The sequence below is a fragment of the Moschus berezovskii genome, chromosome 11 (assembly GCF_049115385.1).
Source record: "Moschus berezovskii isolate FMDL1 chromosome 11, NW_MosBer_1.0, whole genome shotgun sequence".
Taxonomy (NCBI): domain Eukaryota; kingdom Metazoa; phylum Chordata; class Mammalia; order Artiodactyla; family Moschidae; genus Moschus; species Moschus berezovskii.
Genome location: NC_142470.1, coordinates 31555747 through 31575323, shown reverse-complemented (window position 1 = coordinate 31575323; position 19577 = coordinate 31555747). Strand labels below are relative to the sequence as shown.

Genomic DNA, 19577 nt, shown 5'->3' with positions numbered 1-19577 from the left:
ACTTTTGGAAGAGGGAAAATGACTTGAAACTGACACCCCTGAGGCCTGGGTTCCTCCAGGAAGGTCCCCCCTCAGACCTCTCCCATAGACTCGGTTCCTCCGTGTCCTCAACTGGACAAAAGTACTGATGTCACGGGGTTGTCTGGGGCTTGGAGGGGACCCTGGGTATGCTCACACTTGATACTAACGCAGGTTGATATGCAGCAGTTTTATGACCATTTAAGACCAACTGCTGGGCAGAATGTTCTTGCAAACTTGTCACCAGAGCCCCCAGGGGTCTTACCCATCTACAGTCACCCACTTAGAGACCCTGTATCACCACCTTAGAGTTTCATGGCCCTTTCCCTGGTTAAATGCCTTTTGTCCATGTGACAGAGGACAACACATGGCCTCAGCACCTGCTTGTCTTCCCACAAGACACAGAGAGAGAGGCTTTATAGAAACTAAAACCACGTGAACTTTAACAGTTGCCTGGCGTGGCCCCAGGGACACCCGTACTCTGGAGAAGGAAGCATCCGGCCGGGGACTGGGGGGGAGCAGGGCCTCCCTGCCTGGCTCCTGCTCGCAGTGGACACCAGAGGGGTCTTACCTTGGTGGTGGTGGCGGGTGCGGAGCTGGCCACGAGGCTGGTGATGGCCTCGCCACTGCCGGTGGTGCAGGGCGTGGGGGCCGTGGCAGGTGTGGGCAGCCGGGAAGGCACCACGGGCAGCGGCAGGAGGCCGGGCCGGGCGCTGAGGCTGCTGGCGGAGCTGCCCCCTGCCCCAGCGGTGGCGCTGCAGATGCTGGTGGTCCCATGCGTCCCGTTGGCACTCCACTCGCGGCGGTCCCAGCCCACCCGGTAATCTCTTTCGAAGCGGCTGTGGTGCCGGGACATCTCGCTGGGCCGCGGCTGCTCCTCACGGGGAAACAGAGGCCGGACCTGCGGGCACGGAGTGGAGAGGAGGGCAGTTTAAACAAAGGGCAGCCCCGCCAGGGTGCGAAGACAGCCACACCGTCAGCACCCATTAAACGTCTTCTCTGGGCGCAAAACCGTTAGCTCATTTCCTATTCACAGCAAGTCCGCAAAGCATGGATCATTAGCCCCATCACAGATGAGGAATAAATGATTTGTCCAGGATCACATGGCAGAGTGTAGTCAATGCGATTTGAATCCAGTCATGGCTTAAAGTGTTCGGTAGCATCACATTGCCCTGGACGATGCAGACGTGTGCCTGCTAATTACGACTTTGTCCCCCCACCCCTGCTGTGAAAACAAGATCCTGTGACCCCTCGGGCCCCGTTATCCTCAACACTATGGTAGGGTGAAACAGCCATGTCGGGAGACTCACTTTGCCGTGAACAAGGACCTTGACAACAGATCTCATCTGATCCTTAGAGTGGCCTGAGTTGGCAAGGTCATCCTCACTTTATGGGCCAGGGAACTCCTTAAGAATAAGTGATTCCCTCAAGGTCCAAAAGCTAGAAGGTGAGAATGTGGCCAGAATCTCCGGCCTCCAGACCGTGACTCAGTGTAGGACTCAAGTCCGAGGTGCTAAGCTTTAGGGAGTTGAGAGTTTTCTTTTATAACCTGCGACTCAGTTGCTGGCACCAGAGTCCCCCAGGCTCCTGGCCTCTGTGAACCAGACCATCTTCATGCAGCTTTCCCGAATATCCGAACAGAAGGCCCTCCGTGTTGTCATGGAGACCTAGACACACCAGATACCCCGAGGGCCTCCTGTATCATCAGGGATCGAATTTTGCTCAGCACGGCCATGACTTGCCTGGCTCTGCACCAGTCACCCTCAGTCGGGAAGGATGTAAAGATACAGGAAAAGCTGTCCCAGTGGGCGAGGCCCCAGTGAGACACAGGCAAAGGGGAGAATTTAGCGCTAGGGCGCCAGGGTCAGATTGAGGTGCTGTCTCCCTGCACATCACGCCCCCAGCTCTGCTCCCGGCTCAGGCACGACGTGGTTCTCTTTGATTCTTTTCCTTTCTCCACACACTTTCTGTCTAGGGTGTGAGCTCCTGGAGGTCAAGGACAGCTCCTGGCTCACTTTCCTAACCTGCCAGTCCAGCTCAGCTCGGGAATTGCTGGCCAGTAAATGGACCACTTTATTTTATAAACTTATATTAAGCCTGATACCACTCTGGTCCTTGCACATCCAGACCTAGGTGCCAACTTCTAGTGCCACAGAGCCAGAGCCTGAGCCAACCCAATCCAGTTTGTGACGGACAGGGCCCTGGTAGCAGCCATCCCCTATCTTGGCACTGTCCCCTCTGCTGGTTGCTTGACCCCCCACAGCCTGGGCTAAGCTCGCAGGTCCACCTGAAGCCGAGATGACTGTCCCTGTTAAGTTGGATGGTGGGCTCATTTAATTTCATTGCTATGCTTCATAGCTTACACCATGCCACAAAAATTGTATTTGATAGTAACAAAGGTTGTTTTTTCACCTATTCAATGGAAACGTCATCAAAATAAAAATGAACCTCCCTTTGTTTATCCTCACAAACTTTTCCAACTGATGTTCTCAGGAGAGCTGGCTACGCTTGGTTTTGGTCACGGTCCCCGCTCCTGCTCTGTCATCTGCTCCCGTGTGCCACTGAGGTCAAGAAGGACCTATTTGTTCCATCCAATGGGACGTTTATGCCCATGTCTTCCTTAACCGCCTCCCCTCCCCCGGCCTTGGCACAGCCGACCTTCTGGAAGGCTCCTCTGTGCAGTCTCGGTGACATTCCGTCCTCTCACTTTTCCTCCTCCCTCTGCCACCCTCCTCCTGTCTGTGTGGCAGGCTCCCCTTCCTTGGCTCCTTTTCAAGGGCCCCTATTTCCTGTTTCCCACCCTCCACGCTGTCCCTGGATGACCTCATTCAGCCACGTTTCCTGGTGCCTCCCTTGCCTTGCACCACACCCACAATCCTGCTGCCTGGAGGTACCTAAACATGGTACATCCTTAAATCAACTCATTGTTCTTTTGCCCAGACATGCATTCTCAGGAATTCCCTCTCTCAGAGAAAGCCATCTGCCTGTCCCTGTGTCCGTCCGCGTACTTCACAGCAGGGCTTTTGCGTCTGTTGCTTTAGCTGTTTCTCACAATCCGCCTCCCTCCATCTGCACACCCACCCCAATCTCGCCTCCCACACACATTATCTCAGCCGGTCCTCTGCCCCCAGCTTCATCCTTCTTGTCCATCCTCCACCAACAGCCCTTGTGGCTTTTTTTAGAAAAAAACTTTGTTTATTTTATTATTACTGCCTTTTGAATCTTTTGGCCGTGCCTTGTAGCGTGTGGGATCTTAGTTCCCCAACCAGGGATTGAAACCAAGTCCCCCGCATTGGCGGTATGCAGTCTCAATCACTGGACTGCCAGAGAAGTCCCTCCCTCATGGTTTTTTTAAAGCACAGGTCTGGTCACCACCCTTTCCTCTCCTGCTTTAAATACTATCTTTCTGATGACGATCCAGACTCCTCAGGGTGGCCAGGGGACGCTTGAGCATCTGGGCTGGCTCTCTTTTTTGGCATCATCATTCATCATCATTCATTCATTAATGGGCTTCTCTGATAGCTCAGTTGGTAAAGAATCCACCTGCAATGCAGGAGACCCAGGTTCGATTCCTGGGTAGGGAAGATCCGTTGGAGAAGCAAGGGATAGGCTATACACTCAAGTATTCTGGCCTGGAGAATTCCATGGACTGTATAGTGGTCGCAAAGACTGAGCGACTTTCATTTTCACTTCTCATTCTTCCCATCCCGGAGACGAGGTGCTGTCATTCCAAATGCATTACAGTTTCTGAAGGTATCTCGCCCTCTTTCTGCCTGCGGACAAGCCCACCCTGTTCCTCTGCCAGAACCGGCTTCCCCTGAATCTGGCTAAGTCCTGTCTGTTTGTTATGATCCAACTCAGCCACTGACTCTTCTCAGAGGTTGTATTAACCACTCCTTTCCCAAGATCAGGTGAGAGGGCTCCTCTGTCCCCCTGAACGTCCCCCTGATGTCCACCATCATTCCAGCATCTGTGGATGGCTGTTGTACATTTGCTACCCTTGAGAGTAAACTCCAGGCTTTATTGTTTCTATAATCCCAGCACCCAGCAATGCCTGGCTTAGAAGAGTGTTCAGGAGATATTTGCTGGATAAATAAACACATGTTTATTTCTTCTTAATTGCTCAATGTTTAAGGAAGGGACAAACACATTTGTGCAAAAGGAGAAACTTAGACATAAAACCTTGAGTCTTCCAGCTGGAAATTCCCTGAAGGCACTGGAGCTAGGAACTGTCCTTTCTAGGAAATCAGACCTGGAGTCTCTGAGGACAGCTCTGAAAGGAGGATCTACATGTCCAGGGGCAGCTGAAACCCAGGGCCTATACTCTGGTCTCCTGAGATTCACCTGTCAGGGCAGGGCTGTGGCTAATTACCAGTGCCCTTGGGGTGACTGCCTTCTTAGGCTGGATCCTAAGTGGGGCAGACATGATGCTCCAAGTTTAAAACACAGTGTCCTCTTTTTGCCTATCCAGAAAGACCCCTGAATCCTCCCTTGTAGTTAACTTGGGATCATGCATCTGAATTCAGGCAGACAGAAAGAGTGGGGAAGGGATGAAGGCCATTTCCAGAACTCTCTCTTTAAAAACATCTGGTGTGACCCTCTGCTTGCCCTGGTGACCTCAGAGGCCACATCTCCCAGCCAGTGCCATTATCTGATGGAAGAGGGTTGCCCCCCATCTCAACCCCAGCTCCAGACTCAGCACAATTGGTACATAAATCTCTACCTTTAAGGCCCTGAGATTGGCAGTTTATTTTTTACCTAAGTCTAACCTAGCCTGATTGGCACTAAATCAGCCCCTACATTCCTACAGAACAACACAACCTCCCATATTGTCAGGGAACCATCTCCTTCCAGCTGCTGAGGATGGAGATCAGGAGGACTGGTGTTCCGGTGGCCTGCACCCCTGAGACAAGCCCAGAGCTGGCACAGCATGTTTGGGATCCGATCACAGGGGCCTCCTGGGCCCCAACAACACCTCTGATACCGATCACACCTCTCAGCTTGCTACCTTGGAGGAGAAGGGCCCACTGGACCACACTGTGGCTCTCTCCTCCTCACTGGTGCATGGCAGAAAAGCCAGCCCATCCCTGCCCTGCTGCTCATCCCTGTGAGTCTCCTGAAAACAGGAGATGGACACTCAGGCAGCCAGAGGCCACACAGTCTGGTCTCGGCCTGGTTAAGTGTATTCAAAACAAAGGTCAGCTGTTTGCATGGCAGGTTTGGGCTTGACTTCATCCCTCAGTTTAATTTCCCCTTTCAAAATGGAATGAAAGGCACATGCTGCCCGGTGTACCCGGGTGAGACGGCAGAGGGCCAGTGCCAGAGGTGGCCGCGCCAGTATTTTCTGCTGGGTTGTGGCCTGTGGGCCCCCATGTGCATCTGGGGCTGGAGGAAGCGTTCGCCAGGGGGGGAGGAGGCCCCAGGCGCACGAGGCATCTCAGACGAACCTGGTCAAGCAATTACAGACAAAACATGCAGAAACGTTTCCTTGTCAAGGTGCACACCTGGCAGGTGGCCTGTGAACTGGCAGATCCTGGCTTGGGGCCTGGGCATGAGAGAGAGGAGGGAGTCTGGCCACAATCATTCCCAGGTCCAGGGCTCTTAATCAGGAGGCAGTCTCGCCCCTGGGTGGGGTGATTGTGTGGCCAGCACCTTTTAAATTACATGCAAGTGTGAAGAAAGATCTATAGGATCTAATAAGTCTTAATTTGTGGGTGGGGGCAGGTTAGCCCGAGGTCCAGGGTAGAGATGTTTAGGGGGAAGTCCTGGGTTCAATCTGAAGAGTCTCCCAGGAGTGTTAATCACTCAATTGTGTCCGACTCTGCAATCCCATGGCTGTAGCCCACCAGGCTTCTCTGTCCGTGGCATTCGCCAGGCAAGAATATTGGAGTGCATTGCCATACCCTCCTCCAGGGGATCTTAAGGGGCAGGTCCCAGATTCAATCTGAAGAGCCTCCCAGAGGTGGGGGTTTTACGTGGGAGGCTTGGCTCTGGCTGCTGGGGTGCTGGGAGGGGACCCACTCTTCCACCAGGAGTGCTGACCTCTGCACCATCCCAGGGATGCTGGGCTGGGAGATGACGGGAGGGGGATGGGGCCCCCCACCTGGGGTGGGTGGAAGCCCATGTTTGCTTGTCTGAAGTCTCACACCTCCCAGTTCCCTAAAGGCATGCACCACTACCAGCTTGCATGGTGGCCCCATGTGCAGATACTGGGTTTCCACTCTCCCAGAACCAGACCTAGATTCAGAGAGCCTGGGCCCAGCTCACCAGTAGGGAAGCTGGTCCCCGACCTGGATCCCAGTGCCTTCTCTCCACACATGCTTCTCCTCCCCTGGGAAGAGTGAGGGGAGGGTAGGCCCTGCTCACAGAATCACAGCGGAGGGAAAGAATGGGGTGAGCACATCACCCTGGGACACTCCTGAAGGGCCCAAGTGCTGCTGTGGATGCACAACCATTGGCCCTGCACCACCCCTGCCCCACGCCCTGCCCCTCCCTCCCTGTTCAGAGCCACACAGACTAGAGCTCAGTACACACAGGTAGACGCCAAGCCTAAGGACAGAGCCCCCCAGCACCCTAAACGGGGAGGAGGTCCACACTGACTGGCTCCAGAGAGAATGATGACCCTCCAGCCCAACTAACTCAGGGCTGAGATGATCCCTCAGAAGTATTACAGGGCCAGCCTAGTGTGCCCGTAGCATCCAAGCCCCCCTGTGAGGAAGACATTCTTCCTCATCCAGGGCTCCTCCCTGGGAGGCAGAGGAGGGTCTGTTCCTGCTGCCCCCCAACTCCTGAGGGATAAGGTGCTTGCTCCCATGATGACTCACTTGCGCACCAGAAAGGGTATGGGCTCCCCCAGCAGGGGCCTGGGCCCGGGACCTCCACACACACGCTCCACCCTTGGGCTCCCCTTCACCTGGAGTGAATGGAGGTCAGAAGTCAGCTTCCCTGCCTACTGGGCGCTGGGGCCGAGTCCTCATTCTGGTCATTGCCACTGAGCGCCAGGTGTGCCGGGACTCAGGCGACTCCACCTTGTCTTGGGTCTCCCTCTCTTCCCTTGGAGGAGTCAGAGGCGGGTTGCTAACTGGGATAAAAACAAAATGATGCAACTTCCCCAGCCCTTGACTTCTAGCTCCTGTCCCAAACCTCTGCTCCTTGACTGTCCCTAGAACCCTCATCTCCCAGCTTCTCTCCTTCTCTGCGCTCCTGATGCCCAAATAGAAAGTGTACCTTGGGCCTTCACTCTGCACCAAGCCCCGCTTGTCTTAGTTTTGTTGCAGCCACTGCCTGTCTGGAATTTGACCAAAAGTTTTAGGTATTGTTTATTTTATTTTTACATTTTCTATGCCGTGGTTGCATGCATACATGCTAAGTCCCTTCAGTCATGTCCGACTCTGGACTGTAGCCCACCAAGTCTCCTCTGTCCATGGGATTCTCCAGACAAGAATACTGGAATGGGTTGGAGGATCAAACTGCTGTCATCCACCAGGGGATCTTCCCAACCCAGGGATTGAACCCGCATCTCTTATGTCTTCTGCATTGGCAGGAGGGTTCTTTACCACTACCGCCACCTGGGAAGCCCCTGTTGTGGTTAGATTACCTTTATAATGATAGAAAAGGGAATGTCTTTAGAGTTGTATAAGAACTAGTCTGGTACTATGGAGCCTACCCATCCTTCCCCACTGGGAAATATGGGCTCCATCCCAGTCAGTACTCTGGAAAACATGCACAGAGCTGGACCATTTCATGCTCAACGCTCCAGTCAGACCCCAGGAGCTGGGCAGGCTCCAGGTGTTCGGCACCTCTCGGACCCTGCCTCGCCAACTCACCATTGAGCTGCTGTGTTCCAGGGTCTCTCTGCAAAGGGTCCACACTCTTTGTTCTGTTTGGAGAAGCCACACCCCACTCGCTGCCTGAGTTTGAACCTGGCCCTGCCCCCTCTCTGCCGTGCTAGCTCAGACCCAGGTGACTACTCCAGGACTCATCCTGGGGCTCCTGGACAATGGAAAGAGAGCTGGGTGAGGTGTCAAGAGGGTTGTATTTGAACCCCAGCACCACTTCTTGGGCTTCCCTGATAGCTCAGTTGGTTAAGAATCCACCTGCAATGCAGGAGACCCCGGTTTGATTCCTGGGTAGGGAAGATCCGCTGGAGAAGGGATAGCCTACCCACTCCAGTATTCTTGGGCTTCCCTTGTGGCTCAACTGGTAAAGAATCTGCCTGTAGTGTGGGAGACCTGGGTTTGATCCCAAGGTTGGGAAGATCCCCTGGAGAAGGGAAAGGCTACCCACTCCAGTATCCTGGCCTGGAGAATTCCATGGAGTGTATAGTCCATGGGGTTGCAAAGAGTCAGACATGACTGAGCAACTTTCACTTCACCACCCCTCACAAGCCCCAGGAACTCAGGGATGCTGTGGGTTATTCATCTGGAAAGCAGCAATGGACAGCTCTGACTGCCCCCAGGGCCACTGTGAGGACCAAACTGTAAACCTCGTGAACCCTCTGTGCACGAGAAAGAGCCACATCCCTGGGTAATGACCAGATCTGAGTTACAGGGAGGACAAGGATAGGCCTCCAAGGTCAACAGGAAGCAGGCAGGTTTCTGGGATGATGATGAAGGAGGTGGCTGTGAGCTAGGAAGCTGTGTGGGTCTGTGTCTCATGGACTCCCTGAGACCCCCTGTGCTGGGTGGCTGGGACCTTGTGGGGTGCTCTGTCACTCAGGGCCACTTGGGACCACACACCGCAGTGGAAGGAAGGTCGTTTTCAGCAGAACGTCTGTGCCCAAGGGGACCTCCTGTCACAAACCCCAGAGCCTGCCCTGGTGGATGGGCTTCTGCTGCAGCTCAGGGGCGCCATGACAGACCCAGGTCCAGGGCCCAAGGGTGGCCTGGAGGAGGGGACCAGAGAATACCAGGTTCAGCCCTGCTGGAAGGGTCGTGTCTCTATAATTTGGTGTCATGTCTGCTTCCTGGATACCAGAGCAGCGTCTTGTCCCACAGACTTGCCTCGATATGAATAATTCATGAATAAATAATCAATCATTGTGAATATCACAGTCCTTTGCCTTGTGTTGTCCATGCGGGACTGGGGCCCAGGGGCCACTGTGGAGGAGCCCACGGCACTGGCCCCTGAGACTCCTGTGCTTGCCGACCTGCGCTCTGTGTACCCCCAAACTCACAGCAGGACAGTGGTGCTCCGTGTCCTGGGAAGTGCTCTGTGTCCCCAACTATTGACATGCCCTGTGTGCACGCTGGCCCCAAGATCACAGGTGACTAATGACCCTTCCCTCCTTCCTATCATTAAGGCATGCGGAGGAGTGGGCGCCGGCTGTGAGGGCCCGAAGGCACGATTAATCCACAGGACGGTGGGGAGCCCGCGCTGCCTCCAGACAGGGGGCTGAGGAATGAGCCGCGGCCCGTCCAGCCCGATCGGAAAATGTATGATTGCCTCGTTTGGGGGAGACGTGCTGCCAAGTCGGTTGGAACAGTCCCTGCCCATCTTTCTTATTTTCGTTTCCCTCTCTGCATCTTTAGTGTTTCTTCTGGAGCAAAATAATAAACGGCAGCCGGAACACCATCTTGGCAAATACAGCACAAAGGAATTCTCTGGGTGCTTCTGGGGAAGCCGGCCTGGTCCTGGGATTTGGCACTGATGTCAGCGCGAGCTGGGGATGCCGCTGGGAGACGCCTCCCTGGGGCTGCCTCGGCTCCCAGGACCCTCTGTCTCCACCAAGGCCCCACCGACTCAGACGACTTGGTTCTGGCTGAGTCTGGGGGGCTGGGCCCACTCCAGCCCTCCTGCAGGAGGCCTCCTCCAACCAGCCCTCCCTTCTCCCAGCTCACAGAGGCCGGCCGATGACCCAGGAATGGGCTGGCACATTCTACTCCCCCGTGAATGCCACTCCTATGAGGGTGTGCTCCCTAAAGACAGGGCCCCCTCTGTTTCCTCCGTGGAACGGACTGAGCACAGCTGCCTGGGTCTGAGTGCTGGGCCTGGCCCTCCTCTGCTCTGCCAGCTCAGCTTCTGGTGATTGCTTCTGGACTCATCCCCGGTGGGGAGTCAAGAGGTTTGCGTTTGAATCCTGGCCACCCCTCTGCAGGCTGAGCAACCAGAGATAGAACACAGGAAAGGCTTGGAACACACTCTGAGGCCAGACAGGTGCCTAGGGTGAAAAATGTGAGGAGGCCTCCACCTCAGGCCTGGTCTTGAAAGCGTGTCCTCCTCAAGTCTTTTCAAGCCCACGCCCTGCTCCTGGGGGCACAGTATTCCTCAGCAGGGGCAGGTGTTTAGCACTTCAAGTGGACATAAGATGCACCAGCTGTGGGGCCAGACCGGATCCAGGGCCCTGTTTCAAATCCTCTGACCAGCTCAAAAGCCAAGCAACTTCTGGTACATCCCCAGGCTAATGCTAGTCTCTCCCTGTTCTCAGCCATAGGACTGACCTGGGTATGGTTTTGTGATTAGGTCTTTTCCTTTCTAACACCAAGGCCCCAGAGAACCGAGCACAGATATTGCTATCACCTTTCACCCCAGCTCTGAAAGGGAATTTTCCTTCCACCTGCCTTGTCCAGCCAGGAGGGATCACCGCCCTCCTATTTATACCCCCTACTCCCAGCCATCACTGGTCACTCAGAAGGGCAAGTGTGACGATTGCCCAGCCCTGGTGCCAGGCTCGGGGTGGCTTGTCCCAGCACTGCTGCTTAGCTGCTGGCACCTCCAGGGTATGGACCCAACAGAACAGCCTCTACCAGACCCTCGAGGCTGGGGGGTGAGGGGTGTCAGGGATGCGACAGCTCAGATTAGAAACCAGGGCAGTGACGTCTGACCCTAGGGGGCTTCAATCTCTGTAACAGAAGGCTTGAGGGTGTCATCTTTATCTCTAAAGGAAGATAGGGACTTTTCCACTGCCAGTTAAACCTGCCTGCTTTTCCTAGGTCTTAGCTCATCCAAAAACTTTGAGGGAGACACAATCTGGCAGATTCCAGACCAGCGGGTGGACTGGCTCAGAGCAGGGCAGGGAGGGAGCCCCTGCATTAAAGGTCCAGCGGTGGTCACGGCAACAACAGCATGGTTTTCTAGGGCTGCAGTGCTTACTGAGGATGCATTGGCATTGGCTTTTATAAGTGGGGAAAATGAAAAGGAGAGGATAGAGATGAGGGCTGGGGTGGTGGCCTAAGTACCCCCTACCTAAGGGCAGTTTGTATGTCTGCGGTGTTGGCACCACCTTGGGGCTTGTAGATTGCAGAATCCCAGGCCCCGCCCCAGCACCACTGAGTCAGAATCTACTGTTTTCACAAGATCCCTCAGGAGGACTTGAACGCAGGTAGAGCTTGAGGCACATCAGCCTAAGATCAGCTGTTAGCAGAATCAGAGTCGGCCTGAGGACCCTGGCTTTCTGATGCTCCTACAGTGCTTGCCAGTGCACTGTGATCGCCCTGGACGGCCCTGGGGTGGGGGGCAAAGGTGTTTGGAGAAAATCCATATTCCATAATTACAGGGCTTCCTGTATGCGAAGCCACTTCATTTGTGTCCAGCTCTTTGCGACCCCATGATGGTAGCCAGCCAGGCTCCTCTGTCCCTGGGATTCTTTAGGCAAGAATACTGGAGTGGGTTGCCATTTCCTTATCCAGGGGATCTTCTGGACCCAGGGATTGAACTCATGTCTCTTAGTTGCCTGCATTGGCAGGCAGATTATTTACCGCGAGTGCCACCTGGGAAGCTTAATACACGACCTAAAAAGACAAATGTCTAAAAATGCTTTTCTGATGATAGGTTTCCAGAAAAATGCCACTGATTCCTTTTCTGGGCACAATTTCTGGTGCAAAAACCAATCTCCCTTCCTCAGAAAGGTGGTATCTAGCATATGCGTTAGAGGAACGATAAACGATATGAAAAGAACAAGGCTCCCATTTCTGTCCCTGCTCATGTGCACCTTTGCTTTGAGACATTTTGGTGTTTTGATATAGTAATTTTTTTTTTTTTTCCGAAAAGGCACACATGATTCAAAGACTTTTCTCACGGGACTAATTGACTAGGCATTTGTGCTATTGCTCTTGGTGTAAATCATTATAATGGTGATAATGAAAAATAAAAAAGATATTGGAAATGACAGTTGGCAGCATAATATCAGCATAAACAGAGGGAAGAAGGGAGGCGTGTATGAGTTAGGGGCTCATAAACATCAGGATTGACGAGGCATCTGTGGCAGCGGGTATGGTTTGATGTCATGGAGGATCATTAGCCAGAGTAATTGGGACAAGCAACCAGCTTTGGTTCCTTCTGACTCCCTGCGCTGGGTGGCTCCACCGAGAATGGCAACACTGCAGTCTGGAGCCTGCTTTCCCACCGTCCTGCAGACACACACTCGCAGACATGGGAGCTAGACTTCACAGTTACCTCCCTTCTCCAAGCGGGCCTCCCGCTCTCTCGCAGACTGCCTCTGGCACGCCTCATTATTCCGAATCTTGCAGAACTGACTAATTCGACGAGATCTCTCTTCACAGCAAATGGTGTTCATCAGTGACCCAAGTTGATGGATGAATCCTCCTCGGCGCCTGGAGCCAGACCAGCAGCTAGAGTTGCACAGAAGAAAGACGAATACGCGCCCTCTATTTGGCTGCCAAAAATGCTCTTGCAATTTGCTTTCTTCTAGACAAGAGTCTATTCAAAAGTCTATTTGGAAACATTAGGGAACGGCCGTCACATGGCCGGCAGATCATACTGCCTGTGACAGGATATTATCTTCCTTGGGAGAGACTCGACTGCTTTTTTATTTCAGTGAGTAAGTAGTGTCTGGGCTGATGGCTGCAGAATTGCTCCAAGGGCTGGGGACATTAAAATCCCTGTCCAGAGTGAATACACAACCAACAGCCACTTCAGTGGCAGGATTTGCGGCGCCTTCACCGGCATTGGCGTGAGCCTGCTGTTCTCTCGTCTCCATCTCCGGGGGAGGGCTCTTCTTTATCCAGAACCCCTCCCTGGGAAATTAAGAGGCAGCCGGCTTCCTCTTCTGGGGCTCCACCATCATGGGTCAGGGCTCTGCCCCCCCTACTTTCCTCCCAAGCAACCCCCTGGGCATGCCCTGGATGAACACATGTCCTGCCCTTTCCTTGTCAGGTCATATCAAAAGTACTAACTGCCTCTTGAGCAATAACGCATGACTCGGTGCAAGATCCTGAAACCAGGTGAGGATGGGGCAAGGTTCTGGCTTTTGGGGAAAGTAGTGCTGGCAAGAGAAAAGCACACAGTAAGGATATATTTCGATGGCCAAAGTGTTTGTTTGGGCTTCTCGTAAGATCGTATGAAGCCCCTGAACGAACTTTTGAGAGTCCCTTGGACTGCAAGGAGATCCAACCAGTCCATCCTAAAGGAAATCAGTCCTGAATATTCATTGGAAGGACTGATGTTGAAACTGAAACTCCAATACTTTGGCCACCTGATGTGAAAAGCTGACTCATTTGAAAAGACCCTGATGCTGGGAAAGATTGAAGGTGGGAGGAGAAGGGGACGACAGAGAATGAGATGCCATCGTCGGTTGGATGGCATCACCGACTCAATGGACATGAGTTTGAGTAAACTCTGGGAGTTGTTGATGGACAGGGAAGCATGGCGTGCTGCAGTCCATGGGGTTGCAAAGAATCGGACACGACTGAGCGATTGAACTGAACTGAACTGAACCAACTTAATGGCTAACCCAATAGAGAGACACAAGCATCTCTGGGCTCAGGGGAGGCAGTGGCTGGTTTGGGCTGGAGTTGGCAGCGTGGGTCCGGGTGGCCCTGGAGCCCAGGGAGCCCAGCTTCCTGGGGCTTCATTCATTTCAGAGGACAGATTGTGTTTGAACCAGGACAGTGAGGCAGGGTGTGTGGGAGAGGAAAGAAATGCCAAGGATAGAGTCAAGCTCTGTCCGCCATGCAGCCGGCCCGCTAAGCTCACCCCAGAGGTGGGCTGTAACAACCTCTCCCCCATGGAGAGAGGTCCCTAAATGGTCTTCACCTTGCCTTTGGGAGCTGATGGCCCGCACTGCTCACTGGTGTTTTCTCCATGATCAGCGTTGGGGAGGGGAGGAGTGTTTTGGGTCACTCGGAAGAGACTTTAGTCCCCTGGTCCTGCCGCTGATGCTTTGTGTTGGCCGCTCTCCTGCTCACCTCTCTCCCAAGGGCGTGGCTTACCTTAGCCCTCACAGGCTCCTCTACCTCTGTTTTGGGAGCTGATGTCCTATGTGCAGACTTCCCACGTGGTCCTAGTGATAAAGAACCCGCCTGCCAGTGCAGGAGACATAAGAGACAGGGGTTCGATCCCTAGGTGGGGAAGATCCCCTGGAGGAGGGCACGCAACCCACTCCAGTCTTCTTGCATTGAGAATCCCATGGACAGAGCAGCCTGGTGGGCTACAGTCCATGGGGCTACAGAGTCAGACATGACTGAGCACATCTATCTTGATGCACCTGCTTCAGATATTCACTCTTTATTCTATGTCTGTATTTTTAATTTAATTTAATTAAAAAGGAAAAAGCCTACCCAGACCAGAGGGCAGCCTGTTGCGAGGTTGTGTGTTTTATCACCACCCGAGCATGCAAACGAGGCAGGCTCTGTTGACAAGTTCACATCTCCAGTGCAGAGCTGGCTGTTTGAACAGCTTGTGTGCAGTAATTGAAACATGGATTTTTTTGTTGCCTTTCTGTTTATTTTTAGATTAACCAAGCAGGGACACTTGGCTTCTAGGCTGTCACTTCCACCCCGTCGGGCAGCCTGGGACCCTTGGCCCCATGCCCCCCAGCAGCAAAGACCACCATGTTCCCTCCCCCTCCCTTGGGTTTGTCCTGTGTCTAACTCTGGGTTTGACCTTCACAGTGACCCTCAGGGCACAAGGCTGAGATACTGAATGATGCAGGCTGTCTGCTGGCTGTTCCTTAACTCCCAGGTCCCTGAAGACTGTATCCCTACAATGTTGGACTCTCACAGTCACTCTGGGTCAGACACCTCCTTGGACAATGGTGTTACCTGAAGATAGAGTGTCAGGGCAGAGACGGAACTGGAATCCAGTCCTGCCATTCCTTGGGCAAGGTGGTTCCAACAAGGTAAGTGTTACAGGACTCAGAGAGGAGTCTCTTTAAGAATCTCTCAGGGTTTAGTTTTCTATTTGGGCTACTTAAAAAAATGATGCTTACGTTCACCTGGCTGGGTGAGTTAGGCCATGATGATAAACAGCCCCAAGTCTCAGTGGTTTGTGGTCCTCCCTGGTGGCTCAGCTGGTAAAGAGTCTGCCTGCAATGTGGGAGACCCAGGTTCAATCCCTGGGTCAGGAAGATCCCCTGGAGAAGGAAATGGTAACTCACTCCACTATTCTTGCCTGGAGAGTTCCATGAACAGAAGAGCCTGGTGGGCCATCGTCCATGGGGTCACAAAGAGTTGGACACGACTTGAATGTACATAACAGCCAGTCTCAGTGGTTTAACTACAATTGCCTGCTTTTCATTCGTACTACCTGTTCCCCACCGGTCACCTGGGGACCTTGTTCCATGTCTTTCTTCTTCAAGACACAGGCAGAGTGCTGCCCCTCGCCTGGGCGCTGCTGGTCATGGTTGTAGAGCAACAGAGGGTTTGGGGAATCACACACTGGTCCTTAAAACTGTCCCTCAGAAGGGACCCATGTCCTTCCTGCTCTCACGTTATTGGCCAAAGCAAGCCACATGGCCACGTCTAACTTTAAGCAGGTAGAGGAGTGCAATCTGTTAGAAGAACTGGTTATGAGGGAAAGACAGCCAAGGAGGGGTGTGTGTGTGTGTGTGTGTGTGTGTCTGTGTGTGGCTTATAGAGTGCCCAGGCTAAGCTAAGTTTTCCTCCTCTGCACCCTGCAGCATCTCTGAATCCCTCCATCTTACCAAGAGCCACGTTTACTTCACATGCTACGATTTTTGTCTTCCCATCCCAGAAGACTGGCAGCTCCCTGAGTGCAAAGCCTGCCTCCTCCTCATCTCACTGACCCGGCACCCTCCCTGTGGGCTGGGTGCAACAGGACTCACTGATGTTTACTGGGCTGAACTGTCTGAGGGTTGTGTTCTGAGCAAAGAGGACATGACATTGACAAGGGTCCTGAGACCACTTTCTTCTTCCAATGGTGTATCCCCGCTGCATGGCATGAGGTCTTACTCTGTGCCACCTCTCCGCATAAGACTTCCTGGGTCATTCAGGTGGCATGGATAGTGCTCTGGGATTCCCCCTACACTCAGCACTGATCTTACTACAGATTTTGCAAAATGATAGTTGTGTAAAAGGCTGACTAAACAGGCTGAACTCAGTGGGATATCAGCAGCAAACAGATTTTTTTTTTCTCCTACTGCTTCCCTTCAAATCAACCCTGTTGAACCCAAACAGCTTTTTTTCCCCCCTTTTTTGATCACTTTTGGGAGCTACTTCTATTATTATTACTATTGCTGCAGATACTTCTACTACTGAGAGCTATTGCTTACTGAGCATCAGGGCTGCATGCATCAGTTCTCTTAAACCTCCGAGGAGGGTACATTTACTAAACTGAAGCATGGAGAGGTTCAGGTAGGGTGTGTGGTCACAGACCTAGTCATTGGCAAGGTCAGCTGTAAAAACAATCTTATCCTTATCTTCTTCTTGGCCACCTAATGCAAAGAGTCGACTCATTGGAAAAGACCCTGATGCTGGGAATGGTTGAAGGCTGGAGGAGAAAGGGGACCACAGAGGATGAGATGGTAGGATGGCATCACCAACTCAATAGATATAAGCTTGAGCAAACTCCAAGAGATGGTGAAGGACAGGGAAGCCTGGCATGCTGTAGTCCATGGGGTCACAAAATGTTGGAGATGATTTAGTGGCTGAACAACAACAGAAGCTTCTCCTTTGCTAAGTTTGATCTCTTATTGGAACTTTGATCTCATGCCCAGTTCCAAGTTTCTCCCCTGGGCCTAGTCCCCACTCACCCAGTCTCAGGATTCAGTAATAGGAGCGGGGTGTGGCAGGGTGGGCATGTGACACTCCCCAGGTACAGCCTCTTTGTCACTCACTAACTGCTGCTCCTGGCTTCCCCAGAGCACCCAGGACAAAGGCTGAGACAAAGGCATGGTGTGGCCAGAGTGTGGCAAGCCAGTGGAGGTGGCTTCTTGGGGGGTGGGGGGGGTGGGGCAGAGACCCAGTGGGCACTGTTGTGCGTTCTTTGGCTGGAGTAGACTGGATGATCTGACTGTACTCAATGTGCCCCCTGAAGAGCTCTGTGGGCTCACCCTCTGTTGGGATGTCCTCGGTGGGCTCTCCCAGGATGGCTCAAGCCTGACTCCCTCATGCAGTGTCCACCTGGAGAGTGTGGCCATGAGATTACCTTGACCGGCCACCTCTGGTCTTGCAGAGTCAGGCACAGTTCTGTGCCTGGTCACATCCTCCCAAATGCCCCAGGATCAGGGCGGTGCCAGGTCACAGGAAGGAAAGGCTTGGGCTGATGGCTGGTGGGGATGTCTCCCCAGGAGTGGAGGAACATCTTCATCACTCCTCCCTTGGATAACACTCTTCTCGGGAAGGATGTTCCTTTCCTGAGAAAAGTCATCACAAGGCTTTTCTAACTTCTGGGCTGGGGGAGGTGGAGGTGATCCTGGGGCTACCCAACTCCTCTTTCAATGTGTGGTCCTGAGTACCTTGCATGCTCAGCTTTTTGCCTCATCTGAGACTCCAAGACAAAGGAACCATCAAATCGAACATCCTACAATAACTGATTCAGTTTTTCTCCAGCTCAGTTCTTGTCTCCAAAAGGAAGCCTTCCTCATGACGCCAGGTTTCTCTGAGGGCTCACCCTTTGGCCTTGCTTCCTTCCAACCCTCGTTCTGCAGGATCCCCTGTGCCTGGTCAGCATATTGAGCTCTGCAAACTTAGTTATCCGCCACATCCCATCAGCAGCCTGGGTGGAAGCTCTACTTACACCCATCAGTCACATCCTTTGCCGCCAGTCAAATCCGCGCAGACCCCGGCTGCATGGGGCTGAGTCCCAGGGTTTACTGAGGCCAAAAGAGTGGGCATCCTGAGGACAATTGGGGACAACAGGGTCAGGGCCACTGAATGGAGCTGTCTGCGGGCCAGATCTCAGCTGCAGCAGCCCCAGGAGAGGGAGTGAGACGACCATCTGGCCCTGGCTCTGCCCAGCCCAGTCTGCAGGCACAAGCAGTCTATTTACAGAGGGCTGGCTGCAGCGGCACCCAGGGTGGGGCAGATCCTCCACTGTCTGGAGTTCAACAAAGGATGCTGCAGAGGTCTGGGCTTGGATGGGGAAGGGGTGGGGGTGGGGAGATTTTTTTGCCTGAGGTTGGGGGAACTCTGGTGTCAGATACCATCCTGGCACCATCACAATGGACTTCTGGGGCTATAATAAAAGCAGCTCAGTATTGCTCATGCCAGTAAAAAGGACTGACCTGGCACCCACTCCCTGGCTGCCCAGAAAATGACCTACGCCCAGAATTGTGTTCACCTGAGGCTGCCACCCACTGGAAGTGCCTGGTAACTCATACCGTGAAGCAGAGACAGATGGTAACACCCCTGGTTCTTTCCTGGGGATCACTCTCTACACCTCTGAGCCTCTGTTGGAGACCTCTTGACCTGGGGACCCCTCTCTGCTGCTGAGCTTTCCTCACCCAGCTGCAAGGAGACAGCACGGGGGAGCGACAAGGAGCATTGATTGAGCTCCTGCAGCATGCCTGTCACTCTGCAAGCCACTTTAGCTGAGTCCCAGCACTGCCTTTGTTTTGGCGGAAACAGACTCCAATATTAGGTGGTTTGCTCAGGGCCACAAAGGGAGGAAGTGATACCAAGATGAAGGTTCTTGTATTTGGCTTTGAGGCTGGTGCTCTCTCCACATCCCCTCACTGCTGGACTCACTTTCGCTGCCAGCCTGGCCCTGTAGATCCTCTGCCTCAAACTCACAATGCTTCTTCTATGTCCAGCTCCCTTGATTGACAGCCATGGGCCACCCCTGACCCCACCCACTTCTTCCCATCTCTACCCTGGCCACCCTGGGCTGAGCCACCATTGTCTTTCACCTGGGTTTCTGCCCAACCCGCCTAGCTCAACTGCCTCCTTTGCCTCTTGCTTCATTCAGCGTATCCTCCATAGAGCTGCCGGAGTGATCTTGATGAAACCCAAGTCAGACCATCTTTCTCTTCTGCTCAAGTTCCTGCAATGGCCTGCATCTTACCCTGAGAAAGTCAGACCTTTATAAGGTCTGTGAAGCCTGGGGTCCACTTCCTTCTTTTACTTTATCTTCCTCCCCACTGTACCCCTGATGGCTCTGCTCCAGGGCCCTGGCCTCATTTCTGCTCTTCCAGCACCTTAGCCCCCTCCTGCCCCAGGATCTTTGCGCTTGCTACCTCTTGCCCACTAGCCCCGTTGTTGGGGCTCTGCTTCCCTTCTGGTCTCTTCTTAAATATTACGTTCTCTGTGAGACTTCCTCTAACCATCTTATTTTAATTCACCAAGCTCTTTCCCTGTTTTAATTTTCGATAGCTCTTATTGATTTCTTTTCGACTACATAATTTACTTAGATTTCTCTGTCTC

At 53.2% G+C, this 19577-nt stretch overlaps 1 protein-coding gene across 2 annotated transcripts in view; it reads right to left on the bottom strand.

The window, feature by feature from the left end:
• The window catches only part of KLHL29 (kelch like family member 29), a 339724-nt gene that overhangs the window by 147284 nt on the left and 172863 nt on the right, over positions 1–19577 (bottom strand). For both annotated transcript variants that reach the window (XM_055400332.2, XM_055400331.2), the window contains one exon: positions 590–919. In XM_055400332.2, the coding sequence (XP_055256307.1) occupies positions 590–874 (285 nt within the window). In that variant the 5' untranslated portion in view covers positions 875–919. The remainder of the gene's footprint in view (positions 1–589; positions 920–19577) is intronic.